Genomic DNA, 27,610 nt, shown 5'->3' with positions numbered 1-27,610 from the left:
TCGAAGGACCTGCAGTGGAGGAGGTTGTGGAGGAGCCTATTCAGGAGTCTACCCCCGTTGTTGCCGAACCGGTAGTGGATACTGTGGAGAAGGTGGAGGAGGCACCCGTTGAGGAAGCGGCTGCTGCTAGTCCGTGGACGGCTGCGCCAGTGCACCAAGAAATGGAAACTGTTGCTCCTGTGCAGACGGAGATCAAGGAAGTCGCTACGCCTGTTGCCGAGCCTGTTAAAGAGACCCCCGCACCGGTGGTGGAGGAGCCTGCTGTCGTGGAAGAGACCCCGTCGATCAGCGCCTGGAACTCAACGCCCGTCCAGGAAGTCGTCGTAAAGGCTGCACCTGTTGAAGTGGTGGAGTCTGCGAAGGAGGAGGCCGCTCTAGCGGTCGAGGAAGTCGCCGCTCCCGCTGTGGAGGCTGTTGTCGAAGCTCACGTGGAGAAGGAGGTACCGGCTGCGTGTTCGGCATGGAATACAACGCCAGTACAGGAGTCGAAGACTGTTATAGTTGAGAAGATCACTGAGCCTGTGATGGAACCGGCAGCCGAGCCCCAGAAGAAGGTTGTTGTGAAGGAGACTGTGGCTGAGACGAAGGAGACGTCAGCAGCGGGCGTCAAGGAGGTCGTTGTGGCCACTGAGATTGCTGTCGAGGACGCAAAGATTGACAAGAAAGCAATCGAAAACGCGTTTGACGGCGTGGCCAGCTACAAGGTAGACAGCGTGGCCAAGGTCAAGAAGGTTCCGAGTGTCGAGGCCGCGGCCGCCGAGTCGGCTGACGCACCTGGTGCGTGTGGCGCCTGCGGGATCGCCAGCTGCAGTGTCATGTAGTTTTCTCTTCGTTTTGTAGTGCAGCGCTCGTGCTCAAAAGTCGCCTCATGCGTCTGCGAGGCGTGTCGCGTCCATAAGACTAAGAATCATTCTCGTTTTAGCCAGATTTGCTGCATCAATTGCTCGAGTCAGACATGGATACGGTCTGGTCCGACTATGTTCGGCTTCAACATGGGGTTTAGCCTCTGTAAAGACATATACAACCCGTGAAATCATATATCAGTGGATACCTGATTGGTTGAAATTTTACCTGGAGTCGTGTCTGCCACACCATGGTACTCTTTTTTCCGAAATCAGTTCGATTTGGCCCCCGATCTTTTGGCTCATTTGCAGATTCGCCCTCCAGCCTTACAAAGGAACTCTTAATTTCGTAACGATGTCTGACTCGCCGTGGAACGCTGCCCCCGTGCCTGGCCAGGAGCCGCACCCGCCCAAGCCTGCTGCTACCCACGCGTCGCACACTTCGCACGCTAAAAAGGAGAAGGAGGAGCACGTCGTGTGGAACGCCGCGCCCAAGCCTAACGCCAGCACGGGCGAGAAGATAAAGGACAAGACGCGACACGCGGTGGAGGATGCCAAGGACTTCACGGCCAAGGTGACGGGCACTGTGGAGGGCTACAAGAACGACAGCGTGGCCAAGGTGAAGAAGATCAAGGAGGAGAGGAAGGTGGCCAAGGAGGAGAAGAAGAAGGAGAAGAAGCACGAGAAGAAGGCCGAGGAGTCTGCCGGTGCCTGTGGTATCTGCGGTTGCACCGTCATGTAATTTCAAGGTCATGCCGGGATCCAAAATCAATTTTTTACAGATCAGCCGAGGTAGCAGTAGCTGTAGGCTCGTGTAGAAGCCCCCTCATGGCTTTCGACGTTTGTTGCCTTAACCAATATGCCGTGGTCGTGCATTGTCATTTAGCTACTTGTTTCTTGGTATTTCCACCCCAGCAGCAGGATGGAGTGCGAGTTGCCAGCTGCCACTTTGCGGACATGGCGTTTGCTTTGTGGTAGCCACCCTGGATGCGATGTTTTTTCAAAGCCTTGATTTGCGCTTCCTGCTGGTCTTGGACCCCAATACTGGACGGATCCGTCTCGACACAGTGCGAGTGTGAAGCGGTTACCACAAGTGACGTCTGTTACGTCTTGGGCATCGCCACTCGCTGCTTGACCTGATGCTATCGATATATTCACCACGCGTGGTAGCGCCTGTGTCGCTATGAAAGCTCCGGGACCCTGGATGACGAAAGGTGTCAGAGGCACTGCATAATAATGCAATGGTGTCGGTTGCGTCAAGAACGCACCAGTTGACCATCCTTTCCCCAGCCCCACGTGTACAGATCACCGGACTCTGTCAGTGCTGTCGATGCGTATGAGTGTCACCGACAAGTTAATCCGGAAGGCAGAGAGCAGTTAAGAAGCTTACCTGCTGTGTGCCAATTGCCACACGCGACCTGCACGATGTTGCTGTCGAGTCCTTGAAGAGCGTCGACAATAACTGGCTGAAGCTCGCTCTGCGTGGTGCTGTGGCCTAGCTGGTTGTACAGCCCCCAGCCAAAAGTGAAGATCTCGCCTGATGTCAAGATCACTGCACTGTGTGCCCACCCGGCAGCGATACGCTGAGCGTGGACATCGGCCGGTAATGCAACCAATGAAGGAGTATGAAGCTTGTCCATCTCACAGCCAATGCCCAACTGACCGTAAGTATTGCATCCCCACGCCCAGACGCGACCACATGAGTCAACTGCGAGCGAGTGCATTCCCCCGGCAGCGACCGCGACAATCTCCACTGCCTTGGGAAATTCTACGATCGTCGGAGTTTGTACCATTTCCTTGGAAGCAGCCGCAACTTGACCTGAGCTGTTCCAGCCCCAGGCTACGACGCGACCCGAATCGGTCAGCACCAACGCGTGATTCGAGCCGCAAGCCACTGCCTTGCATCGCTCCGGCACCCCCACCTTGACCTGTAGATCCTTTTCCAACCCAGGATCGGCAGGCAGCTCACTGTAGAACGCTCGCCCCCATCCAACTACCTCCCCACTGCCAGCCAATACGCCGATCGTGAAGGTATCACCTCCGTCCACAGCCACAAACGTCAGGTCCGTTGGAGAGACACACTCATTGAAGAGCCCATTGCCGTCAGCTGAGACCGACACGCATCGACACTCCATTTCAGCCAATCGCCGCTACGATTCAACAATTCTTGCTCAGTCCCAGCAAGCACCACGAAGATGCAGCACTGCCACGACGAGAATTCGGCACTAGGTGGTCATGACCACGACCACAACCATGACCACAATCATGACCATGACGACGAAGTTGAGGACGCTAATGGAGACTCGCTCTACCCGTTCATCGACACCAGCAAGCTGCGAGTTCTCAACGCTCTGGACCCACAGACCGCCGCCCACCCATTCAAACCCTTTCACGAGCGTCAAGACCGGTCGCGCTTCCTGGCTAGCAATGACGACGACCCGGAGATGATCTTGTTCATCCCGTTTACAGAAGCCGTGAGCATCAAGTCCATTTGCATTTCTGGCAGTGCCGGTGACGGCACCCACCCCAAAGCAGTCAAACTGTACGGTACTCAAGCTGCTGCAAACCTTTTTTCTTCTTGTTTATTTACTACTGTGATGCTGCTTAGGTTCGCGAACCGAGAAGATATCGACTTTTCCAACGCGAACGAGCTGCCAGCGCAACAGAAATTGGATCTGATCGAGGACGACACAGCCAATATTGACTACCCGCTACAGTACGTCAACCTATTGTGAGGAGACGGATGTGAAGGTGTCTGACTGGTTTGGTGTAGAGTTCGCAAGTTCCAAGGCGTCAGCAGTTTGACGCTTTTCATTGAGGACAGCTACGGAGGCGACGAAACGAAGATCTATTATATTGGTCTCAAGGGTGAAAGCAAAAAGGTGCGATGCTTTCGCAACGACTGATACGCATCAAAACTGACACGGGATTGTTGTGTGCAGTGGCGTCACGGCGTCGTCGAATGTGTCTATGAAGCTCGTCCGCAGCCGGCTGACCACAAGGTCAAGGACACAATCGGATCGACGTCGCTTATTTAGTCGTGCGGGCAAGCCAAGCGTCAGATTAGCGTCAAGTCAAGAGTCAGGAGAGAGTTTCAAGACCTGCACACCTTGCTGCAACTGCTGGAACTCTAAGAGAGCTTGTTCTGCCAGTGAGGCCTTCTGCTCTTCCTCTTTCCGCTTCTGCTCGAGTCCGTTAAGCATTTGATACAAATCTCGAGCCAAGCCGATTTGCGCATGCTCTCCTGTAGTGTTTTCTTCGTGAGCATCATGTCGTTCATGCCCCACGCTAGTGTCTTCGATTTCGCCGTTCAGACTGTTCATCAAAGTGTCATCTTTCTCAGGCTCCTTCTCTTCCTCGTCTCCACCAAATTCCAGTTCAGTGAGACTTCGACTTTTCGAGAGCGACATATCTTCAAAGGCATCGGACGAACGGAAACTGGTCTCCTCTTCAAAGCTGTCGGCATGGGCCTTACTTGACTCAGCAAAATCGGGATCAGAAACCCTCGCCACGCTGTTTTCGTTGTGAATTGTGCTAGTACTGAAGTCCATGGGCTTTGGAGCTGTGCGTTCATTTGGCATAGGGGACATGTCAGACGCACTGTCGATGAATGTCTCCCAGTCGAACGGCTCGTTTGCTGCCTCATCCTCTTGACGTTCGGGTTCAAGCTCTTTGGACGAATTGCTGAGATTTCTGGAAACAGCGTCGAGCTCCCTGGAATAACCTTGGGAGGTACAACTGGAGTAGCTTCGACGAGATGCATGGGCTTGGAAATTTACCGTTGAAAGACTCGCTTTGGCCTCTCCTATCTCCTTCGATAGGTGAAAACGGCTTTGATCTGCCGAAGACAAGTCAAAAGATCCTTGTGACGCTGACAGTTGACTTCGGGATAAAGACGACCCCACTCCATCGCTTTCAAACTGTCGATCATCGTCGAACATGCCGTCACTCCATTGGGCGTCGTTATCTGAGAGAGGAATGCTTCCCAAGCCACTCGTTCGCCCGGAATGAGGATATCTAGAGCTTTCCTTTGTAGTTGATTGCTGCACACTAAATGTCTGCGTAAGTGATGCATCTCGTTTCTTCAATTCTTGTCTGACGCGGTCAACCTCTTGACGCAATCTCTGCTCTCGAGCAGCGTTTTCCTTCTGCAGCCTGTCTATCCTGGCTGCATATTGTGAGCGAATATCGTTCATATCTTTCGACTGCAGCATGTCAATCTCCGAATGCAACGCTTCCACCTCGGACTCCAGTGATTGACATTTCTCCGTCAGCTCGTCAATGTGTTCTGCAAACAGGTCCTTGGATTGCGTCGTCTCTTGCAGCATCTCCGTCAAGCGATCGCGGTCAGCACTGAAGTCGTTGACTTGTTCGAGCAATGCTGCGTTCTCTTTCTCCAATTCAGAGATATGCGTTTCAGTCTCTCTCATACGATTGCTGACAACGCTCAGCTCCTCTTCCTTCGTTCTGTCATGCTGAGCAAGTACTGACTCGACTTCGTACAACTTCCTCTCCTGGCTTGAGTACAGCGCCGAGCGTTGCAAAATCTGCTTCTCCAATTGCTGAATATGCTTGCGGTCCGCTGCCACTTTGCTGTCGTGTTCGCGCTGCGTCTTCTTGAGCAGGAAGTCCAGCTCTTTCCGCAGCAGCTCCTGATTGCGCGCTTCTTCCTGCAAAGCTTCGATCTGTTTGGTTGCTTCCTGTAGCTTCTCACCTCGAAAGGTAAGAATCGATGGAGCCAAGTCCATCGCGTGACTTGTGTTCTTCTTGCAACAATTGTGCCACACAAAGTGCGACGCACCCGAAGCTGCCTTCTTCTTCGAAGAGCCTCGGGAATGCAGTAGGTCATTGCGCTCCTTGACCACCTGGGCAGCGTATCGCTCTAGAAACTGCTTTTTCTCCCTCTCACCCGCAGCCTCACGAGTCAGCAGTCGTACGTGACTCTTGACCTGCTCCATGTCCTGCTCCAAAGTCGAAGAGTACAGACGGAGGTGCGTCGACAGCATCTCCATCTCGGTATACCGTGGCAGAATGTTCAGCACATAGCCAAGAAGCCGCTGCGGATCGGAAGTAGGTGGCACTGGCGGTAGCTCCAGCGCTGCTAGCGTCTGCTCCACTTGATGCCACCCGTCCGCGCCGTGATCAGCAAAAGCCATGCGGCAGCAGCTTTTGACAATTCATGCACTTTTGGGCAAATCGAAGATTTTGACATTTCAAACATGCGTAGTCAAAAGCAAAAACAACTGCACTTTTTTAAGAGCATCACTCCTCCGCGCATTCTAAAAAGCAGCAAAAAAGCGATTTTTCACTTCAACTTCGACTTCAACTTTTGGATTCCGCACTCGCGGGCGCCATGGACGACGACAGCCGCATGAGTGAGACGTCGAGTGTACGACACCGCGGGCCGCGGCGCGCATCCTCGCCACTGGGAGAATTGGACGCCGCTGACGACGCGGGCAAGCTCTCTGCGTCACACGTCCGACCGCAGCTGCGCTGTAACGCGTGCTGGGAGCCGATCCTCCCTGACGTGCAATCTGCCGAGACGTGCTACCGCACGAGCTGTGGACATTTGTTCTGCGTAGGCTGGCATGTCTGTGTGTTTTGTCTACTTGTAGTAAGGCTTGCTTTTGCTTCGTACTGTAGGAAAAATGCGCGTACAAGCACTTCGGCCAGGGAAGGCTGCAGTGTCCAGTCTGCAGCATTGGTAGGTGGAGATTTCTTGGTGTCGAATACTTCGTTTAGATAGCTAACTGATCGACCGGTGTGGAATCTTGTATCTCCGTGCAGACCTCAACGAAGCGTACGTTTTCTCCGGGAGTTTGACCTTGTTAGCTGACCGTTTATTGCCACTTCGAATTTGTGAAGGCGTGGCGGGATCTCAGAGACGTAAGCTTGCAAAATGGGAGTAGGTGGTGCTGTGCTTTGCTATACTGACAGGTTTTAAAGAACTATACATGGCGTAGCGGATTCGAAGGTATGCGAATGTCTCAAACTATGGACGCAACCTAGTACTAACACGTTATTGGCTGTCATTAGAGGACGGAGGTGCTGCTCACCAAGCTTGTTAAACAATATAGCGGGAATCTTATCTGATTGAGCGTCGGGTAGGCGATTTGGGAAGAGATGATGGCGGATCCGTCGTCCTGCTTCGGTACGGTCTGGCTGCTGTGTAGATTGCGAACTCGTGGCTCATTGCTCTTGTGAATTGTGGCCAGAACATTTCCAGCAAGCACTAGGTATGGTACAAGATGCTGATCTGCCGCACTATTTTTTAATTCGATCTGATATACTTGCTCGTAGATTTCATCCTGGTACGCGCTTTTTAAGCAATATGATAGAGATACGACCTCAAACTGAAAATGCTGACAGTTTATTTACCTACAGTTTCAGCTGGCCCAGGATTCTTTCAGGTAGGCAAATACTGAGCTGTTTTGCCATGATGATAATGATATTGTCTTGGGCAGACAGGTGAGAGTCATGGTGGAATTGTTCAAGCCGTATTATTTGTCTGTGGACACTAATCCCCGACATTGTAGGAAGAGATCAGACGCCAGCAAGGTTTGAAGATAGCTATAATACCTAAACGTTTGGTGGATACAACGTAACAATATTTTGTAACGAAGCTGAAGAGCAGAAGGCTTTTCAGATTCAACATGGAGAGAAGTATATTCAGCTGAAAAATTACACGGATCAGCTTGAAGCAGAGCTACGTGAAACGAAATCAAAAATGCAAGCTCTCACAACGTCTAATGACGAGCTCCGGGAGGTAAGTGCTGGTTTTATTACGTTCATACATGAGATTGGTTCGAACTTAATACTACGGGAACGCAGGCCTACAAGGAGAAGTCACGAAAATGCCGCAACTGGGAAAAGATGGTTGGTTCTTGGAGATGAGACGAGTTGGTCACATTGGCTAACACCGCTAACTGTGCTTATCATTAGTGCAAGACTCTGAAAGCTCAGCCGAGTACTCGACAATTCCCGTCACCGACACGCTCCACGATGGGAGGAATAAGCATGCAACAACAGGATGGTGGAGCTCTCGTCACACAAGCCAACCAGTTCAACCGCCCTTCAATGAGGTCAATGGGGAGGGCCTACGCGGTGGATGCATCTACTTCGTCGATGCGGAACTCTATGGCGAACATGGGAGGACCTGAGACCCCACGCACGATTCAGAGACCGAATGTTGGCATGTTCGATCGTTTTGCGAGACCTCAGATTGGTATGCAGCTTGTTACTTAGCAGTAGTATTTTCTGAACTAACTCGGGCATTTTCACAGGGGTGAGTTCTCGTCCATCGGTCCAGCCACTTGGTGGGCCCAGAACTCGGGTCGTGCGACCGAAAACACCGGTGCAAGCATCTCAACGAATGGGTTTCCTTTCCAAGAGGTAGATTGTAATATTGGCTGTGTCAACACAATAGTTAACGATTGAACTATCTGCATTACAGACCGACTTTCCGGATGTGAGCGGGGTCCCGATACGGTGTGATACAATGGCGGTCACACTTACTCGTTTTCACGTTAGTCAATTCTTTTATTGCTTTTCGCACAAACAAGTCTATTTTCGTGGCATGACGAGGTGGCACAATAGTTTCGAGCAAATTGGTAGAATCGAGAACACCTCTTGCAGATGACGAAGCCAATTTTCTCCCACGACAGTGCCATTCAACGAGCGAAGCCACTATTCGATCTGTCTGAACCAAGAGGTATGTCTGACGCAAGTGGTAAGACAGCCCGAAAACATTCAAAGACCACGAAGATCAATCCTACTACTCCGGTCAAACTAGTCATTCCATTCTCCTTCGAAACGATACTTGAAGCTATCGATAGCTCGACAGAAATGAGCCTCGGGTCAAGTAGCAGTCAAGTTGATCTCAAACATTTGAGTTTGGAACTAGCCGATACCAAGGACCTGTTAACTGAATCTACTGCTGGAGATCAGTGTGAAGAAGGCATTGAACGGCTTTCACTTCGCATTAGCGAAGAAGAGAATGCTAGCACTAACTCTGTTTATTTATCATCAACACCGAGTCGGCCACTGGCTTCTCAAGCTCCTCTGAACGATCCGCAACATATCCCCAAAGTATGCCCAGGCACAGAGAAAAGCGACTGCGTTTATTTGCTGACAGCGCTTGTTGTGATACACAGGGAGCAAATCGGTCTCCAATGACGCACTCAGCTCCTCGTGTCGCGCAAAGATACCAGTATGTGTGAAGATAATACCACATACTTCAAGATCCTAACACGGTTTGTATGGCTGACTACATGTAGACTCCGTCATCCAGACGACCTGATCGCAGAAGCTAGCGAGCAAAAGCGGATTGTCGATGAGGTGCATTTTATTATGCATTTTAGGATTACAACGCTCAAGTCCATAACAAATACTTCATACAGCTCGTACAACTTGAAGGCAAGCGGCGGCGTAAAGAGGAAGAGCTAGCTAGAATTTACAAACGCAACACAAATCGGGAGGGAAACGAGGTCAGTTTTGAATGTTTTAGAGCTGTTCTTTTAGCAACACTAACCTTCTTTTCGCTGTGTTGGTGCACTAGTGCAAGATCAAAAGTCATCCGAACTCATGAACCACGCATGCTACTTGCGCAGCACGAAATGACGCATAAGAGAATACTTGTACTACTCATACTTGGGTAAAGTCGACAGAGGCGCAATAAAAAAACACGTCACGAAGACGCGATGATAGCTTCTATGACGGAATACACAACTGCTTCAATCGCACTCGTCTTGGCCGTCATGGTTGATAATCTTGATCGGAATAAAAAGTGAGGTAAGTAGCCGTGAGGCCAAGTAGCCTGGTTCAGCTTGAGCAGCAGCAAAACTTCTTGACAGGCTTAACGAGTCTTCAGGTGACGAAGTATAAACTACAGCGGAGACCAGTCATCTGCTTTATACCACAAGCTTCTTGACCACGTGCATCAGAGCGCCGATGCGCTTCTGAGCAGAAGCCGCTCGAGCCACCAGACGTCGAAGTGCCTGCGTGAAGTCGGCCTTCTGGTGCTTTCCCACATTTGCCAAAATCAACGTCGTTCCGTTCGTACGGATCTGCTGCGTTGTGCTAGTCAGCAGCTCCAATTCCTTTAGCACACGCATAGCCAATGTTGAGAACGAAGGGGTCTTCATGTAGCTCTCGATTCCATCAACGAGTGTTTCGATCTCAGCCAGTTGCGAGGCCAACGCCGTGTACTCCGGATCCGTCACACGCTTCGCAAGTTGTGCTCTCACCAACGATGTCTCTGCGCCCGCATCCGATCTTCCGTCCGTTAACGCCAATCTGCCCATCTGTCCGTTCAACACATCGTTGTCCACAGACGATCCTCTTCTGAAGTGGAACCTGACTCCATTATCCTTTTTCGCTTGAAATGACACCTCATGGTTCGACATCTGCGTTCTGAACACCCTCGTAGCTCGCTCCTTCTCCAGAATCTCCTTCATCCTGGTCTCCTGCGGTGTCATCCTGTTATACGACATTCTAGCGTGCTCGGTCGTCCTGAGTGACTCTGCCGGATACGTTCTTCTTCCGGAATACAGCATCGATACATCTTGTCCTTCAACAACAGCAGCAAGTCCGGGTCCGCTGTCTCGTCTCGCCAAGAAACTTTTAGAGATTCGAGCTTCGAGTCGGTCGGTACACGAGGATCCTCCCGAGCGCGAGGACAGAGGCGTGTCGAATGTGTCTGTCAGTCTCTCTGTGCTGGCCATCGACGAGTCCTCGTTCAGCACCGAGCGCAAGTCGAACATGGAGTCGCCCAGTGTTCGCTCCCTGGCTCTCGAGGACGAGCGTCGACGTGGCGGCAACAAAGCAGCAGCATTTCGATTCTGCGCGCGGTGTTGCTGCAGTGATTGCAGCATTCGTTGGGAGACTGTGCGGGGTGCTGGTGGCGGCGGAGGAGGGTGACGTGCACGTGGCTGCTCATGCCGCAGTCTTGCCTCGATTTCTGCATCGATATCCCGTTCAACGACGTCAAAGTCGGAAAAATCGTCGTCCTCATAGTCGTAGGACGCTAGTGGTCCAGCAGATAGTGGCTGTCGGAAATGAGAATGCGGATAGTAGCCGTCGTACCCGTGCAGGTACGCGCTCATTGTAGCTTGCTGCGCTTCGTGTTATCAGCTCGGAGCGTTTTTCGGTTGTGTCGCCGTAAAATTGGCTGGCGCGATCGCGAGGTGGGACCCATGTAGAGGTTTAGACCAATGGGAGAGCACGATTGTGGAGCTCCGATCAGTGTGCAATTGCACACCGAAGTCTGTGAACGTCCGTTCGCATCTGGTGGGCACATGACCAGCAAAACGCTGGTCACTGTAAGCATGGCTCTGCGGCAGCGACGCCGTTCGATGCGCTCTACAAAAGCAAGTATTAATACATGTAATTCGCTTAATTCGCTGGTAGATGTCATGAAGGAAAACACGATGCAGAACTTCGGGTGGCGCTGTTTTAATACGTAGCTCGCTTTCGTCCGTCCACCACCGGCTATAATGCGCTCGACGTAGCCATGCAATTCTCCTGGCGTACTTGCGCTGCGATCGCCGTTGATCATCGACTTGATGGGCTCGATCGCACCCATTCCGCCATTGGTCGTGCTCTCGCTGAATCAGTAGGCTTTGCAACACCTTGCGCCATCGCGAGGAACAAAGCAAGATGAAGCGTGCTGAGTGGGCCACTCATGGGTGATGCCCGACTCGACAGGCGGTTAGCAGTGTTGGCCTCCAACACTGCGCGTCCAGACAAGACTCGGAGAAATCGCTGACTACATACATGCTCTTGAGATGCCCCTCACGGCCAGCGTAGCACTACAGTACACTGTTCCGGCCACGCGGCAGCCTCCTCCGCACTGAACTGCAAGCTGGAGCTATGCTGACAACGTCCCCCATTTCGTTCGCGTAGTAGAGAGGTCACTGCCAGGGTGAGTCGCGCCGCCAACCGTTCGTCGCGATGTTGCACTACGACTTCAAATCACTGAAAATCGATGATTCATTTAGACTCACTAAAATTGACTTTGCATTACGGTTCTGGTTCCGGATCATTGGCACGAAGAACTGGGACCAGGTGCTTCGCCGCGAACTCGCACGCGTTTTGAATGCCCTTCTCAGCCGCAGGACTCACCGCAGTCGGGAACATCACCGGATCGTGCACTATGTTTTTCAAGATATCTACCTCCATGTTTGTCACGCCTTCAGCGTCCGCCTTCGCCTTGAATCGCAGACCTTGCTCGTAGAACCTCTCCATGTCGCCCCACTGCAGGAAAATTGGAGGCAGGTCACGCAGACTGTGGTTGATCGGAGACACCAGACGACGCTTCTCCGGGTCCGTCACACTGCGCAGGTACGTCGCCAGACAGCTGTCGGCGAAGTTGGCTGCCAGGATGCAATACGGCGTCTTCTCGTCGTTGCCAGTCTCGCTAAAGTCCACCACCGGTGAGTAGCACAGCGCCGCAGCAGGCTGCAGCTCTGGACTCTCTTTGCGGAGACGCATACAGTTGGTCATCGACATCTCGGCGCCGGCACTGTCGCCACTGAACACGACGTGGTTTGGTTGGATATTCTCGTGTTTCAACACGTATTTGTACATGTTAAAGCAGTCATTTAGAGACGTCGGGTATAGAAATTCGGGGGCCATGCGGTAGTTGGCCAGCAAAACATCAACCGACACGTCAAGTTGGTGATTCTCCTTCAAAATCTGCTTTAGTTTCGTGTGTTCCAGATTCGCCAGCTCCACGTCCTGGAGCGGGTCCGATATGCAGTAGCCTCCACCATGGTAGTGGATTACTACGACGCGGTGTTCGTTCTTCTCCGGGTCACGCATCCACATGTGCTCCATCCCATTAGCCACTAGTTTCTCTGGGATCGTGTTGTGCTTGCGGCAACAGGACTTCAAAATAGTCTTGCCATGAAGTTGGAACGGTCCACGTAGACGTTGAGCGTTCACGTCGGCGATAATGTGGCCGTAGTCAAGGAACATGTAGCGCATCATGGAAATAGTGAACTCGTAGGCGAGCGTCCATTCCGGGAACGTCGGCTTGAATCCGCGGGCAGCAGCTTGGAATAGCAACGTGACGAGCTTGAATTGGAGCTTGATAGCGATGTAAGGGATCAATACGAACGAAGTGGCAAGTGGCCATGCAGCATAACAAAACGCAGCGAGCAGCGCAAGATACCCGATAGCAATCGAGAAGAAGATGATTGGCGTTCCGTACTGAAGCACGTCCAGGTACGCCAACAACGCGCCGATTAGACCGACGCGAACGCCGAAATAGATCACACCACCACTCATGGCGTTCTATTGATCCGATAGTCGCGGGCGCAGTAAATAGCAGAATGATCGGGTCCCTTTCATCGGGAAGAATTGACGCACACTCACCAGGTCTGGACGGCGGTCCTAGTCGACGGGAAGTTCCCGGGGAACTGGTTTTCGAGCGTAGAGAAGTGCCCAAGCGTTCACAGCTGGTGAGATTCGCATGAGCTCTGTTGCTTTCGCCAGTTGAAATACCTTGACATAATGAAATGGGTCACAGGATCGGTTGGTCTGCATTCTAGAGTCTTGACTCTGGTTACCAATGGTGAATTACCATCACGCGAGATAGAAAGCTATAATTGCTTCACTTCGCTCTAACAAGCACCTAGCACTCTGGTTCAGGTTCGGCACCCAAAACTTCGGCTACAAGCTTAGCCCCGAACTCACAGCCGTGACGGATTCCCTCTCTCGCTGCAGGACTTACATCAGTCGGCAGCATTACGACATCGTGGGGCATATTCTCTAAGAAGTCAACCTCCTAGTTGGTGATGCCCTGCTCCTTAGCTTTGGCGATGATCCGTTTGCCCTGTTCGTAGAAGCGCTCAAGCGTTCCGTACTGCACGAACATGGGTGGCAGGTTGCGGAGGTCGCGGTTGATTGGGGACACCTTCAAGCGCTCCTCGGGGTCCGTCACCTTGGCCAAGTACGTCTGGTGCACATTGTTCACGAACTTGGCCGGCATGATGCAGAACGGCGACTTCTCATCGCCCCCTTTCTCCTCAAAGTCGACACTCGGTGAGTACAGCAGACATCCAAGAGGAAGCTGCGTGGAATTGTTCGAGTCACGCATCCGCATGCAGTTAAAGAGAGACATCTTGGCACCAGCGCTGTCGCCACTGAAGAGCACGTGGTTCGGGTCGATGTTTTCGTGCTTTAAGACATACTGGTACATCATAAGACAGTCGTCGTCAGGAGTTGGGAAAGGATGCTCGGGGCTTTTACGGTAGTTGGCCAGTAGCACGTCCACGGACACACCAAGGTGGAATTTCTCCTTGAGAATCTGCTTGAGCATCGTGTGCGTCTGATTTGCCAGCTCCACATCTTGCAGCGGATGTGACATTGCGAAGCCTCCACCGTGGTAGTGGATGACCACCACGCGCTGCAGCTTCTTATCAGCGTCACGGAGCCACATGTATTCCAATCCGTTCGCTTCCAGTTTCTCCGGAACCGTTCTGTGTTGGCGGCAGTTGGACTTGAGGATCAGTCGACCGTGCATGGCAAAGGGCTCACGCAGCAGCGCCGCGTTCTCGAAGGCGATGACGTCTCCGAACTCTTCAAACACTCATGTTGCCAGTGATCTCGAATGTGAGCGTCCATTCTGGAAAGCGCGTCTTAAAGCCGCGACGAATGAACGAGGCGAATGTCGAAAAGATGTTGAGTTGCAGTTTAATGGCGGCGATCGGGGCTTCAAACGGCGAGTGTACTAGCGTGCGGCCGATATAGCAGAAACCGGCGAACACCAGCGTGTAGCTGATGACCAATAGGCCCGCCACAGGGTCGATAATGGCGGTGAGTCCGACCTGCATGAGATTGCAGTAGACGAGCAGCACACCAAAAATGCCGCAGTAGATGCCGAGTGCGACTAGCGAATCGATCATGATGAGAAAATGAAGGAGTGAAAGTGCTCCCATCAACCGATGGAAACAACTTGTTTGTGCAGTGCACGGCTCTGGTTGCTGACGTGGAAGAGGTCTATATATCAAGTGTTGAACGGTTTGCGCGGTCATACCACGGCGGCACGCCATGACCGCAGAGAAGGTCTCCGATAGCATCGGACCGACGCAAGCTATCCTAACTTGCTTCCAGTCGCCCTGCTTAAAAACGGTCATTTCTACTTCGCGCGTTAGAAGCAATCAGCCGAATGAGCCGTCCACTTTCCTAGCGGCAGTACGATATTTGCTCGGTTCAGAATGCATCACCGCTCCGCTGGACGCTTCACTGAGTTTTTATGGTCTCTATGATAAAATGTGAGTTAAGTCACCGCTGGACATGAAGTCTATCAAGTCACTGGACAGCAGCAATGACATGGTGAGGATGAATCAGAATTTGTACCGCCAGGGTCACTGGTCCAGTGACCGGCTGGACCAGATGATCTGGTGGAATTTCATGCGAGCAACGAGCTCAACTACGTTCGTGAGACGTTGGCGGTGGTGAGAAGCACCGCAGATGTCATGTTTTAGGACGAGTGAGTTTCAGGCAAGGCTCCAGAGTCTGGAGCCTTGCCATGAACCTCACTCGGTCTTTAGCTCGTCTGGAGTCCAGACGAGCTAACTCGACGACACCAAGCTCTGATATACGCAACTGTCTTGTCCTATTGATCTAGACTGTAGTGTGATGTCATCGCTGCTAATGCTGCTCGCGTTTACCGCAACTCCGTGCCACGCGTAGTAATAGGTTTCGTCTTGTAGTGGGCTAGGGGCATGTAGCCTCATCCAGCCACTACAGTGGGCGGCAGTACTGATCTTCGGATTGGCAGTGGCAGGGTTGCCATCGAGTGATGATTGAAGTTCAGTATTGCCGGCCCGAGCTGGCAATATATACAGGGTATGTATTGCCAAGTATACATAGTATGTATACATAGAGTACAGACAAAGAGTCAGTTAGTCAGTCTACAGTAGAACTTGCTTAGTGGAGAGCAATACACTAGGCAGAAGCTTTAGGGAGTGCCAGCTCCCCCAGTTGTGTGTTACTTCCACGACCTACTACACGTCTCCAGTAAAGTCCCGGGCACTACGAAGTGGATCGCAAGGTGTCAGGCGGTGTTCATTTGAAACTTCCAAATTAAAAGCCCAGTGAAGACTACAATCGTCTGTCGCTCAATTGCACTGTCACCCCACACCAATACTTGCTTCACTTCAAATTCCACTGAGCGAGCAACACCCCGCTGTGATGGAGTTCAAGAACTTCGTGTCGAGCACCAAGAAGGCTCCGTTCACGAGTCCATACCCTCCGATCAAGTTGAGTGCCAATGAGAAAAAGCAGCTTCGTCAGCTCGCTAAAACCCTCGTGAAAGTCAACGTGGACGGATACGAGGAGTTCATTTACGACAACAACGGGAAACTTCCTGAGACCGAGTGGAAGTTCTTCCGTCGCGACGAACAGGTTGAAACCTTCTTACGTCGTCGAGAGGAATACAATCTGCGAGGTTTCGGAGCGACCAAGAAGTTCCGTCGCACGTCTGACACAAGCAGCGCTACAAGCTCCAGCAGTACTCGCAGCGAAGAGCTGTCATCACTAGACGTAGCCGATATCCGCTCTATCGGTTCAAGAGACGGCACTATTGAAGACGCCATCTACGGCGCCATGGGCCCCACTACGGAGACCATGCGATACAAGTCCGTGTACGTCCAGGACGGTATCGAAGACTGCAACGTACTGGTGATCATCGACAACGTCACCCAAGAAGAGCCGTTCACCTCGCTCTCAATCCGCTGGCGAGTGACCGAGAACCCGCCGATCCTTCGCAACATTCTCAAGAGCTACGACCACATTTACCTGGAGGCGACAGGCTTCACGCAGCTGAGCAATGGTGAGCGCGTCGCTTTCCACCTGCTCCACTCCGTCGACTTCCCGTCGCTCACTCCTCCACTTCCCGACTACTCGCGCGGTCAAGTGGCGGCTATTGGCTTTTGGAGACAAACAGCTCCGAACATCGTGGAGATCCACGGTCGTGGAGTTTTTGCTCTCCCGTTTGAGCGGGCTCGCGCACTCTTCGTGCCTGTGGTGACGGCATCGCTGTCGAAGTCAGTCATGCATATCTTCTACGCGTCGCACATGAAGAAGCTCCGTTGGGTGCTAACGGAGCGAAAGACTCAAGCTGTACCGTATTCACAGTCTTCTGTAGATCGCGTGTGCGGCGTGTGCAGCAAGAAGCGATTGATCTACCGAAGTGACAGCTGCGAGTTGTGTGGCGAACTCGTGTGCTCAATATGCCGCGTCACTCATAAAGTGGCTTCGGTGGAGCTGGACAACAAGATACACTGGACCAAGGTGAGAGTATGTCCTTATTGCACGACTCGCGTCGTCAAGTCGGACACAACGGCTGTGGTTCGTGCCGAGATTGCAGCGGGATGGTACGACCGGTTGCCATAGTCGGCAGAAGACTATTCCCTACATGTACATATGAAGCTCTGCATCGCCACCTAATGGGACGGATTTCATCACTTCGTAAGCGAATTACAGATACACATTTCACTGAAAATTCTCGTTATATCCACATATCAAATACATCGCAGTTTGTAGAGCTGCGCTTATAATTCCTAGAGTGAATGGCGTCTGTCCTTCGATCGGACAGGTATTTTTTCGAGAGGTGGGTAGCACTAACGTCGACTATTGCAAGGTGCCGTATTGCCCGGCTCCGACCTCTGCGCGCACGGTTGCTGCTGCGGTCCTGTTGGTCACGTCTAGCATGCAAAATGGACACAGACTCATCTTGGAGTGGTGCATTTTGTTGTCGAGCTCCACAGTTGGCAGCTTGTGTGTGATCCGACAGATCTTGCACACGTGCTCACCGCACAGCTCACAGCTTGATCCTTTGTTGAGTGTCCGCTTCTTCTTGCAGACACTACACGGATGATTCGCGCTCCATTGCGGTCGGAACAGCATTTGCATCCGTTGCTCCCGAATAGCGCAGCGTAGTTTCTTCATCTGGGACGCATAGAAGACGTGGATCATCGACTTGGACAAGGACGTCGCAATGGCAGGGATGAAGAGATTACGAGCACGCTCAAACGGCAACGCATACACGCCGTGACCGTGGATTTGCACGACGTCAGGCCCCATTTGTCTCCAGAACCCGATCGCTGCAACCTGGCCACGGAAATACTGCGGTAAAGGCGGCGTCGTGCCCTTGAAGTCGACCGAGTGCACTAAGTGGTACCCCACACGCTCACCGTTGACGAGTTGCGTGAAGCCCGTCGCGTCCAGATACACGTGGTCATAGCTCTTGATGACCTTGCGGACAATGGGCGAGTTCTCGGTGACTCCCCACCGAACACTTAGCGACGTGAACTGGTCCTCTTGCGTCACGTTGTCGATGATTGCCAGCACGCAACCGTCCTTCATGCCGTCTTGCAGGTACTCCGAGGTGTAGCGCATCATGTCGGTGGTGGGACACATGGCGCCGTGCACGGCTTCCTCGATCGTGCCGCCCCGCTGGCCAATGGAGCGGATATCAGCCACGTTGAGTGATGAGAACTCCTCGCCACGAGTGCTACTGAGACTTGTGGCGGTCCGAGTGACCGAAGAGACATGCAACTTGTGCGGCGCACCGAAGCCGTTCAAATTGTATTTGTCGCGGCGACGTACGTACGTCTCGACCTGCTCGTCGCGCCGGAAAAACTTCCATTCGTGCTCTGGAAGGTGTCCCTCGTTCAGATACAAAAACTCTTCATAGCTGTCGATGTTCACCTCAATTAGGCTTTTGGCGAGCTGGCGCAGTCGATTTCGCTCGTTGGCAGTGAGTACCAGGGGTGCGTACGGACTCGTGTACGGCTCTTTAGTCGACCCCATGGCAGTCGTCGGGTCTGTCGGTGATTGGAATTGGCCAAGGGGCGGAAAGACTCGCGGCTATCCAACCGTCGAGGTGGAATAAGAGAAATGATCAAGCAACCACCACCAGGTCGCTGAAAGCGATGTAGATCGCAAGCATTTGTGGGGTGGGCACTTGGCAGGGATTCTACGACCTGACACGGCCGCATAGACACCGCTCCCGTGAGGATTTCAGGGTCAAGTTTTCCGGAGGTTGAGTCATGCGAATCGTTGCCCATGATGCTAATGCTTGTAAAAGACCGAAGCAGAGACCAGAGCATGCACTTCAGACTGTTGTCTACAGTCAGGTACAGTAGCTGGCGGAGTTGCTCGCGTGTTCAGCCGGTTGCAGCGTCGCGCGCGCGCGTAGCCAACCGCCCGGCTACATGCACGTATTCTTCAGTTCCGCAGTCCCACGTGGACTTCACGTAGCATTTTCGCAGGGCCGCCTTCACAAAGCCAACGCGACGGTCATGATGACCTCGAGCACAGTGTTGGACTGCAACGTGGTATAGCACCTACTAAAGGCGGTGGTGCACCTTTCAAAGGTGCTCAGAATTATTGCGTGACGCAGCGCAAGTTGCGACGAGATCGGATCATAGGCCATTCAAAACGGAGCTTGCTGCTCCTTCATATTGTAAATTACTAAGTACTTCACAGTATTTTGTACTGCAACAACTCAACGGAGATTTATTGCTCAGCAGTCAGCATGCTGTTCCCAATCGCATTACGATCGTTTCGCCACCGGCTCCTTGGTTGCTGGTGGTCGCAGCAGCGCCAGTCGTGCTGTGAAGCAGCTACGAGTCGTAGCGTAGTACGACGGCAATGCTCCATGCGTGCGCATTTTCCAGCGAGTCGTTTTTTGCGTTATTGCGGACATTTTACGTCCGCTCAAGTTGAAGTGGAAGATGCGTATCTTTACTGCAGAAAGTACAACTCTAGGACAAACCTCTGGAAACCCATTTTCCGGTGTCCAATGTTCCTACCAACAACCCCCAATAAATTATAGCACGACATATTTTGAGGTACTTCAAAGATTGCATCATTAAAAGAAAACAAACACTTTCAGAAATGTTTCACAGAAACTTATAGCCTGTTAGATAGAATTAGATTAAATGGAAAGTTGTCTCAGCGAAAGACACCTTACAGCAACTATTATACTTCAAGTATTTTAAAACACTTTACAGTTAGTTGAGGGCTTTACACTGTTTGTATTGCTTCCCAACTCGAGCTAGTACGCACTCTAACAAATTTCCCATCGCTCGCGGCACCAGTTTGAAAGATTTAGTCGCTGATACCCCGTGGGCTTAGCGTTTTCTTTAGAAGAAGCTGGTCCCTGATTTTACTCGATCGGCGAAGGAATCGGTCATAGAGCTTGCTCTTGCGAGGTAACCGTTCATAGAGCTTGCGATCCGACATTAATCGCTGCATGAGCGATTACACCAAACGGTGTCTAGCATCGATATCAATATTACCTGACAGGTCTGTGGTTGATTTCGAAACATGTAGTCAAGCCTGTCCGATCATATTATAATTGATTTGTGACATTGGACTCGAAGCATGAATAGAAAACAACCCAATGTCAAATTAGAATAGTAATAAGTATAAAAGAGCGCTGAAATCGATAAAAAAAATCGAGAAAATGATAATTTACCCCTTAGCGATAAAAATGGTGGGTTTAATCAAACTGATGGTCGTAGACTCGTCCGAAGAAATGCATGTACATGTATGGCTTCCTGCTAATATTTTTTCACTAAGTTATAGAACTAATCTATCTAGATCGTATCTAACAAATGCTTACAACTAATATACACTTGTCAAATTAAAAGCCCTTGTAAACTATTTCGCAAGCTTCCAGCGCAACGCGTGAGTTTCTTGAGCGAAACATCAAGAGAACAAGAGGCCCACACAATGAGGCCTAATGGCCCAAATATCGTGGCGAAGCTGCCCGTCCAGCGATTTTGAGATTTTAGTGAGACCTCACGCTCGTAAGACCCAACTACGTGAGGCACCTTAAAAACCGCGTAAAAAAACGCGGAATACATGAAAATGCGGAAAGTGGTGCCCGTGCTGACAATATCAACGGGAAATTACCACCCACCATTCCAGTGAGCCTTGGACAGACTTCTCAAGCGTGGACGTCAGCTGAACCCCGTGCTCTTCCTGAAGGCGCTGTCTTTGGACGTTGAGCGCGCTCAACTAATTCACAAATTCAGCGGGGTACGTAGCCCTAAGTGTACCCCTAGTTACATGAAGGGTGACACGTCATACTTCAGGATATTTGGTACAAGAAACCAAGGTCATCCGAGGCCAACCATTGGCTGATGACATTGCTTTTCTATAGGTGACTTTAGTTTGTTTATTTAACTCAAGCTTAGCCTACCTATAAATATATTCAGTTTACAACCTACCTTAAATCGGTCACTTCGCCCCTCTTTCGGTAAAAGGGGACCTGTGAACTGCCGTTCACTGAGAGTTTGTATACTCTCGGAAGCCAGCTTCCTCTAGCGCAAGGTGCTGTGTGACCCGGTCACACTTGGTAGCACTTGTTGGTCAATCCACGCCAACGCGGGTAGGCTACCTGAACCTCTCCGAAGTTCGTTGCCATGGATAGTAACGGCTTCTCCCATCTGAACAACTCACAGCTCGAGTCGGTTCGGAAGATGGCAGGCATCTTCGGGATGGAGGCCCTGCAGAGCCTGCTGGTGTCATCACCGTCCGAGCAGATCGAGTGCGTCAATGCGTTTGACGCTTACGAGCAGGGGCTCATTGCGCATGTGCGGATGAACCTGCAGGCTTCGGCGGCGTAAACAAATCCCCCACACCCGAAGACAATACGGCTGAAGCTAAGCCGTATGAAGGGAATGAAGGTGAGAACCTTCACTTCTGGGTCCGAGAGGTAGAGCTCGCGATGGACGCGGCTCTAATCTCGACCGAGCAACTTTGTGTTGCTTTGGCACTCTCCAACCTTAGCCATCGTGCTAAGAGTTGGGTGTACACGCGGGAGGCAACATCCACTGGATGTTTCACATCCTGGGTTAAGCTGTGCGAACAGCTCTGAGCCGCGTTCCTCCCGGCGAACTACAAGTACCACCAGCGCTCGCGCTTCCTCTCGTGCAAGCAAGGGAGGCGTGAGCTGCACGAGTACGTCCAAGCGATACGGGAGCTCACGGCGTCCCTAGTGGGAAACTCACTCAGCGAACACATCAAGATGACTGTGCTCATGGACGACCTTCGAGTGGGCCCAGCGCGCACTCAGCTATTCCGGGTGCAGTCAAGCACCCTTGAAGAGGCGATTCAAGTGGCTCTTCAGGAAGAATACAGCCATCACCAGGCGCGTACGCCGGCCTCAGCATAGCCAGGGAGTTCTTTGTCGGCTCCCGGTCGAGCGAGCCCCAACGGACCACTTCCCAGGGAACTCGGGTCCGCCGAGCAGCGTGTCATCCGCTGCTTCGGCTGCGGGAAGATGGGCCACTTCAAGCGCGACTGTCCCGCGGAAAGACTCCGCAGACGGACTTTCCCCAAGCCCGTCCTCAAGGGTCGCTGGCAGAAGCCAGGATCCCGGGACAGGGGGACTCCTGAGACCAGTAGGAGCGGGGTGCCCTACTGGGGAAGAACCATGTCTTCGAGAAGGGTGCGCGGGAGGCGCGTACCACGGGGATTAGCCCTGAGAGTCTTCGCACTCTCGAATAGGCGAAGAGAAGCGTCGGGCTGCTCGTAGTACACGGATGTGTACGGGGATACGACCACCCCTTTAGAATCTTGATCGATTCTGGGGCGTCGAAGAATTTCACACGCCGCCAGACGGTTGCTCATAATAGCAACAAGTTGTCCGATGCTTTGAAAGAAAGCAAGGACAATGGGACGGTGTCAGTGCGACTGGCCGACGGGAAGGCCGTCACTGTCCTCATTGTCCAAGTGGATCTGGCCGTCAAGTTTGAAGACTTTGACAGCCTCGTATAGTTTAATGTTCTAGACATGGATCCTTACGATATGATCCTGGGCATGCTCTGGCTCGAGTAGCACGAGCCCTGGATGAACTGGCGAGGCAAGGCAATCGGTGCCAGCCGCCCTTCGAAGTCCGACAGAGCATTGGTGAGTCATGTTCCCACCTCTGTCAGGACCCAGGGCGCCCGCAAGGGTTGCCAGGGTACCGAAGCTTCCAGCAGATGCTTGGGAGTCGTCGACGTATATGACAACTCCGAGGACGTTTCGATGGTGGCGACGCCCAGAGGAGGCGCTGACCAAGTGGGTAACTTAGGTGCACAAGTGGGTAACGTAGTTCCGCAGACAGCTGCAGCTGTCACGAACGCTGGTAGTAGCGTGTTCATGGTGGGTAACACAGTGCCACACGAGGTCGCCCAGGCCATAACTGAAGAGGAAGACGCGGATTGCGCTTCCCGTGTGGGTAGCATAGTACTACACGAGGCCTCGAATGCCTCGGATGTCTACACCACTATATCTTCAGAGGTGGGTAGCAAAGTTCCACGTCACGTTCGCCGTCGACGACGACGCCGCCGCGTCGAGAGTCGGATCTGAACCCCGTTCAGATCGCCGTCGCTTCAAGCGACTCGGAGTCCAGAGCCCGGGCTCCTCCGACACGGCCGGTGGAAGTTGTTATCACATCTTCGATGGCTAGACCGTTTTACCCGTCAAGGCATCTGGTGTCCACTTGGAACCGTTGCCGGAGGTGGTAGAGATGCTGAACATCGAGAAAATGACGGTCGAGTCTTTCCTGGTCAACCTCAAGGCTAGGAAAGGTGCCGAGATGGTGCTCATAAGACCTGAGACCACTCGGGAGGAGTTGAACTCCCCCTTTGTCTTGGACGAGGACGTTCTGGAAGAGCTGAACAAGCAGCGTCAGACGCACTTGGGCTCTGCGATCCTTCAGAACCCCAAGGATCCGGTGTATCCTTTGCTGACGGAGTATGCGGACGTGCTGAACAAACACCCACCGACCTAGCTCCCACCAGATCGACGCGTACGTCATGAGATTGATCTCGTTCCTGGCACAAAGTACTGTGTCACGAGACAATGGCCTCTTCCGCGCGAACAGTGCGAGGTCATCGATGCCTTCTTCGCTGCGAAAGAGAAGGCAGGCATGGTGCGGAGGTCGAAGTCCCCGTACTTGACGTCAACTTTCTGCGTTTGGAAGCCGAGCGGAAAGTGGCGTCTAGTTCATGCTTATAACAAGTTGAACAACGCGACGGTGCCGACTTAAACACCAATCCCACGAAAGGATGTGTTGTTGAACAACATGGCCGAAAGCGTACTGTACAGTGTGCCCGATTTGGTAGACGGATACTACCAGATCCTGATTCGCGAGAGCGACATCCAACTCACCGCAATGAGCACTCCAAATGGCATGTTTTGGGAGTGGCTCGTCATGCCACAGGGCTTGTCTAACGCCCCGGCGACATTCAGCTACCTGGTGACGCAGCTGTTCAGGCCATTGCGCGCCTTCGTACAAACGTACTTCGACGACACCTTCGTCCATAGCCGTGCCGAGGGAGACAAGACGGCCATGAAGGTGCATTTGGGGATTCTCCATCGAGTGTTGGACGTGATGCGAGCAACAAGCTCTACGCCAACATCGACAAGTGCGTCTTTGCGTCACCAGAGATCAAGATTCTTGGCTGCTTCGTAAGCAACGTGGGCGCTCGGGCTGCCCAGACAAGGTCAAGGCCATAGCAGCATGGCCAACGCCCCGATCCCAGAAGGATCTTCGAAAGTGGTTGGGCTTGGCCAACTACCTTCACATGTACAACGCAGGGTACGCGGGCCTCGCTAAGCCCTTATCGGGCCTCCTCCAGAAGGACACCGACTGGCGCTGGGAGCAAGAGCACCAGGATGCGTTTGACAGCATCAATGCCAATCTCCAAGAGGCCTCTGTCCAGGAGCTGCCGGACGAGACGAAGCCGATCAGCGTCGTCTGCGATGCCTCCGACTTTGTCGTCGGTTGTGCATTGCTGCAGGCCGACACGACTGGACATTAGCGTACATTTCGTTCCAGTCCAGGCAGCTGAAAGCCGCCGAACGGAGCTACCCTGTCCACGACAAGGAGCTCCTGGCGATGAAGTATGCCCTTGTGAAGTTTCGGATTCATCTTCTGGGCTCACGGCCCTTTGTGATCTACACAGACCACGCATCCTTGAGGACGGCGACAAATTCGCCTCACCTCTCCCAACGGATGGCGAGGTCGCTGTCCTTCTTCGCGGAGTACAACTTCTGCGTTGAGAATAAGCCGGGCAAGCTCAACGTGCTTGCGGACGCCCTTTCTCGGCGTCCAGACTACGGGTTAGCCCACATCACACGGGTGACAACGGATCTATATGACCGGATACGCATGGCGTATCGGGACGATGAGGCTGTCGCGCCTATCGTCGAGTTCCTCGCAGCAGGAGAGAGCGCGAAGTCCGACTGGATCTCGTCGCGACAGCGCTCCCGGCTCCACCGATATGGGCTGAAGGATGCCCTCCTCTATTACCAGGTGAAACCCAATGAACCTGACCGGACCCCGGAGCCATACGCCGGGTACGTCGAGTACGTCGGGTAAGCACCATACGCGCACGACTGGGAGTGCGCCGAATGCGGCTCTGGACGCGGCAACAGAGTCTCGATACGTCGGATCATGAGGAAGGCCTCGTCAAGATCGGACGAAGAGGCCCGCCGGCCCACCCACAGATGCAGGCTCGAGACCTCACGCTCCAACAGGTCCAGGCGGCCCGCAAGACGAGCGAGCACGCCCTGATTCCCGGTCTGGGCGGCAGCATCACCGCCAGTCCCAAGGCCAAGTGCAATCTCAAGCACGATGACGTGTTGACGAAGGCGGTCAGCCTCAGGACCCTGCGTCGGACCCGCAGGAGAGGCACTCGGACGGGAGTAGCGTTCGGGAGGCGCCGAGTACTCGTACTCGTACGAGGGCACCTTCACCCCTGCTTGACCGGACCACTATCACGTGGGGTGGATTCTCCAGGGGCAACGGCGTCGCAGTAAGCGACAGCTCCTCGTGAAGTGGAGGGGTTATGCCCACTCCGAGAACTAGCGGGAGCCGATTGAACGGATCCTAATTGACTGTCGCAAGCTGGGAACAGAAGCGGCGGCAGCTTCATAAGTAGTCCGGGGCTTCTTGCCCGAACGAGGTACGGACGTTGACGACACTCCGTACCCGCGCTCATAGTGAGCGCTAGAAGCCGCACGCTTCAGAATGTCCCTTGGCAGCATGCGCTTGCTGCCCAAGTGGGCGAACCGGACACGTATATCATGCTGGTCCAGCATGTAGGACAGCAGCTGATCTTCATGGAGCTCCCGTAACTCCGAGGGTGGGTACTTGAAAGACTCCACCCAAGCCCAGAACTTGCCCTCACAGGAGTTCCAGTTGGGATGGTTCTCGGGAAGAACCCAAGGATAACCCCAGAGCGGGTAGAGACCACCCCGGTTCTCGAGCTTCTTACGACAATTCGTGAAGTCCTTAAGAGGGACTCGGTGCGGCGCAAGAAGCACGCACCTGACCACCTCCAAGTTGTCAACAGACAACTGTTCCTTCTGGACAAGAGTACGTTCATAAACGCCCTTAGAAGTGTAGCCATCAACAAGGCCACGAGGAGCGACGAGAATCTCCAGAAAGAGGTCAGCCGCAGAGATCTCCTCGGGAGACCAATACCCTCTTGAGTTGATGGCAGCTCCCTGCCAGCCGGGTGCCACCACCGGACCCCCACGTGTACGCTGGACAGCTTGGAAGTCCTCCTGCTGCTGGTCTAGGACGTAAGTGATCTCCCGGGGCTCAGAAAAGGCACCCTCTTCCTCCTCCTCCTCCTTCTCGTCCTCTTCATCCGAGGACCCGAAGAGGCCCCGATGGGAGTACCCAGTCTCCTTCTCCTCGCGGAGTGGAGACTTAGAAGCCGTACGCTTCTTAGAGGGCTTGGCGCCTTCGGCTTTAGTGGCCTTAGCACGCGCAAGACCCTCGGCAAGCTAGAGACGTTTGCGAGGTTTCTCTTCCTCGTCGTTGCCAAGCTTTGGGAGTGCCCTTAGCCTTAACGGTCGGACTCTCAGATCCCCGTGATAACTAGCGAGCGACTGTATGCTGTCGTATTTGTGCTCGCTAGGCTATGCCCTCCCGCGGGGCCCACAGGAGCATCGTGAGTGCTCGCGGACTCGGCTTCGTCCTCACTGCCCGAGTCGAACTCACGTTCAGCGAACCGAGGGTTCGGACGGTTGTCTGGGGAGGCCGAGGGTGACGGACTGAGACGTTTGCTCGCACGCTTGCTCACAGCTGCGTCAACAGTCGAGCCCATCGCCTTCGAGGCCACCTTAGTAGATTTCTGGAGTGCCGAGCCTTTGTCGTGATGCTTAGCGCTCTTGGCTTGCGCCTTTTCGGCAGCAGCCCTGAATCGTGTCTTCGCACCGCTCTTCGCAGTACCACGGGGCATGACAACGGCCGATGTGGGGACCAAGAAGGAGAGCGCTTAACCGCTGCTCGAGGCTCTAGCTGTAAAGGGAGCCTCCGCCACGCTCGCGCAGCCAAGTCGATGTATGTCGACTTAAGATGAAAGTTTGTGACGTACACTTCTTCATTCTGATTGGTCGGTAAACCGAACATAAGTGGGGGAGGATATAACGGAGTACCTAGCCCTAAGAGTACCCCTAGTTACATGAAGTGTGACACGCCGTACTTCGGGATAGTTGGTACACGGTACTAGGGTCGCTCGAGGTCAACCATTGGCTGATGACATTGCTTTTATATAGGTGACTTATAGTTTGTAAATTAAACTCAAGCTTAGCCTACCTTTAAATATTGTGACGGGGTCACACAGCATCTTGCACGGAGGAAGTGCTTGAGGGTATTAACTACCCGAGTGAACGTTAGGTATACGTGTTTACGGCCTCAGAGGGAACGGTTTGCTACTTAGAGGAGTAGATGTAAGACTGAT

At 52.9% G+C, this 27,610-nt stretch overlaps 11 protein-coding genes across 11 annotated transcripts; 5 read left to right on the top strand and 6 right to left on the bottom strand.

Moving 5' to 3' along the window:
• Positions 1-2: 2 nt before the first annotated feature.
• On the top strand, positions 3-821 carry PITG_07341 (uncharacterized protein; the record flags this gene model as incomplete). Its single annotated transcript, XM_002905223.1, has 1 exon — positions 3-821. One exon carries the CDS (start codon positions 162-164, stop codon positions 819-821), a length of 660 nt encoding a protein of 219 aa, XP_002905269.1.
• Positions 822-1,158: 337 nt separating this feature from the next.
• PITG_07340 (uncharacterized protein) lies at positions 1,159-1,727 on the top strand (the record flags this gene model as incomplete). The annotated part of the gene is made up of 1 exon (XM_002905222.1): positions 1,159-1,727. One exon carries the CDS (start codon positions 1,198-1,200, stop codon positions 1,582-1,584), a length of 387 nt encoding a protein of 128 aa, XP_002905268.1.
• A 371-nt stretch (positions 1,728-2,098) lies between these two features.
• PITG_07339 (regulator of chromosome condensation (RCC1)-like protein) lies at positions 2,099-2,977 on the bottom strand (the record flags this gene model as incomplete). Its single annotated transcript, XM_002905221.1, has 3 exons — positions 2,099-2,166; positions 2,233-2,749; positions 2,861-2,977. 3 exons carry the CDS (start codon positions 2,975-2,977, stop codon positions 2,099-2,101), a joined length of 702 nt encoding a protein of 233 aa, XP_002905267.1.
• A 43-nt stretch (positions 2,978-3,020) lies between these two features.
• PITG_07338 (uncharacterized protein) lies at positions 3,021-4,082 on the top strand (the record flags this gene model as incomplete). The annotated part of the gene is made up of 4 exons (XM_002905220.1): positions 3,021-3,384; positions 3,451-3,558; positions 3,616-3,724; positions 3,785-4,082. 4 exons carry the CDS (start codon positions 3,038-3,040, stop codon positions 3,878-3,880), a joined length of 660 nt encoding a protein of 219 aa, XP_002905266.1.
• On the bottom strand, positions 3,917-5,998 carry PITG_07337 (uncharacterized protein; the record flags this gene model as incomplete). Its single annotated transcript, XM_002905219.1, has 1 exon — positions 3,917-5,998. The coding sequence occupies one exon, from the start codon at positions 5,996-5,998 to the stop codon at positions 3,917-3,919; it is 2,082 nt and encodes a 693-aa protein (XP_002905265.1).
• Positions 5,999-6,965: 967 nt separating this feature from the next.
• On the top strand, positions 6,966-9,429 carry PITG_07336 (uncharacterized protein; the record flags this gene model as incomplete). Its single annotated transcript, XM_002905218.1, has 9 exons — positions 6,966-6,993; positions 7,227-7,252; positions 7,489-7,608; positions 7,785-8,038; positions 8,126-8,234; positions 8,598-8,930; positions 8,996-9,051; positions 9,119-9,179; positions 9,400-9,429. 9 exons carry the CDS (start codon positions 6,966-6,968, stop codon positions 9,427-9,429), a joined length of 1,017 nt encoding a protein of 338 aa, XP_002905264.1.
• Positions 9,430-9,751: 322 nt separating this feature from the next.
• On the bottom strand, positions 9,752-10,945 carry PITG_07335 (uncharacterized protein; the record flags this gene model as incomplete). The annotated part of the gene is made up of 2 exons (XM_002905217.1): positions 9,752-10,547; positions 10,641-10,945. The coding sequence occupies 2 exons, from the start codon at positions 10,943-10,945 to the stop codon at positions 9,752-9,754; spliced, it is 1,101 nt and encodes a 366-aa protein (XP_002905263.1).
• Positions 10,946-11,861: 916 nt separating this feature from the next.
• On the bottom strand, positions 11,862-12,830 carry PITG_07334 (carbohydrate esterase, putative; the record flags this gene model as incomplete). The annotated part of the gene is made up of 1 exon (XM_002905216.1): positions 11,862-12,830. One exon carries the CDS (start codon positions 12,828-12,830, stop codon positions 11,862-11,864), a length of 969 nt encoding a protein of 322 aa, XP_002905262.1.
• A 799-nt stretch (positions 12,831-13,629) lies between these two features.
• On the bottom strand, positions 13,630-14,749 carry PITG_07333 (carbohydrate esterase, putative; the record flags this gene model as incomplete). Its single annotated transcript, XM_002905215.1, has 2 exons — positions 13,630-14,397; positions 14,432-14,749. The coding sequence occupies 2 exons, from the start codon at positions 14,747-14,749 to the stop codon at positions 13,630-13,632; spliced, it is 1,086 nt and encodes a 361-aa protein (XP_002905261.1).
• Positions 14,750-15,771: 1,022 nt separating this feature from the next.
• Positions 15,772-17,352, top strand: PITG_07332 (uncharacterized protein; the record flags this gene model as incomplete). The annotated part of the gene is made up of 1 exon (XM_002905214.1): positions 15,772-17,352. The coding sequence occupies one exon, from the start codon at positions 16,041-16,043 to the stop codon at positions 17,241-17,243; it is 1,203 nt and encodes a 400-aa protein (XP_002905260.1).
• A 69-nt stretch (positions 17,353-17,421) lies between these two features.
• On the bottom strand, positions 17,422-18,735 carry PITG_07331 (uncharacterized protein; the record flags this gene model as incomplete). Its single annotated transcript, XM_002905213.1, has 1 exon — positions 17,422-18,735. The coding sequence occupies one exon, from the start codon at positions 18,660-18,662 to the stop codon at positions 17,481-17,483; it is 1,182 nt and encodes a 393-aa protein (XP_002905259.1).
• Positions 18,736-27,610: the final 8,875 nt, after the last annotated feature.

The sequence above is a fragment of the Phytophthora infestans genome, genomic scaffold (assembly GCF_000142945.1).
Source record: "Phytophthora infestans T30-4 supercont1.10 genomic scaffold, whole genome shotgun sequence".
Lineage (NCBI taxonomy): Eukaryota > Oomycota > Peronosporomycetes > Peronosporales > Peronosporaceae > Phytophthora > Phytophthora infestans.
The sequence above is the reverse complement of the archived record's forward strand: the minus strand, read 5'-3'. Positions and strand labels throughout refer to the sequence as shown.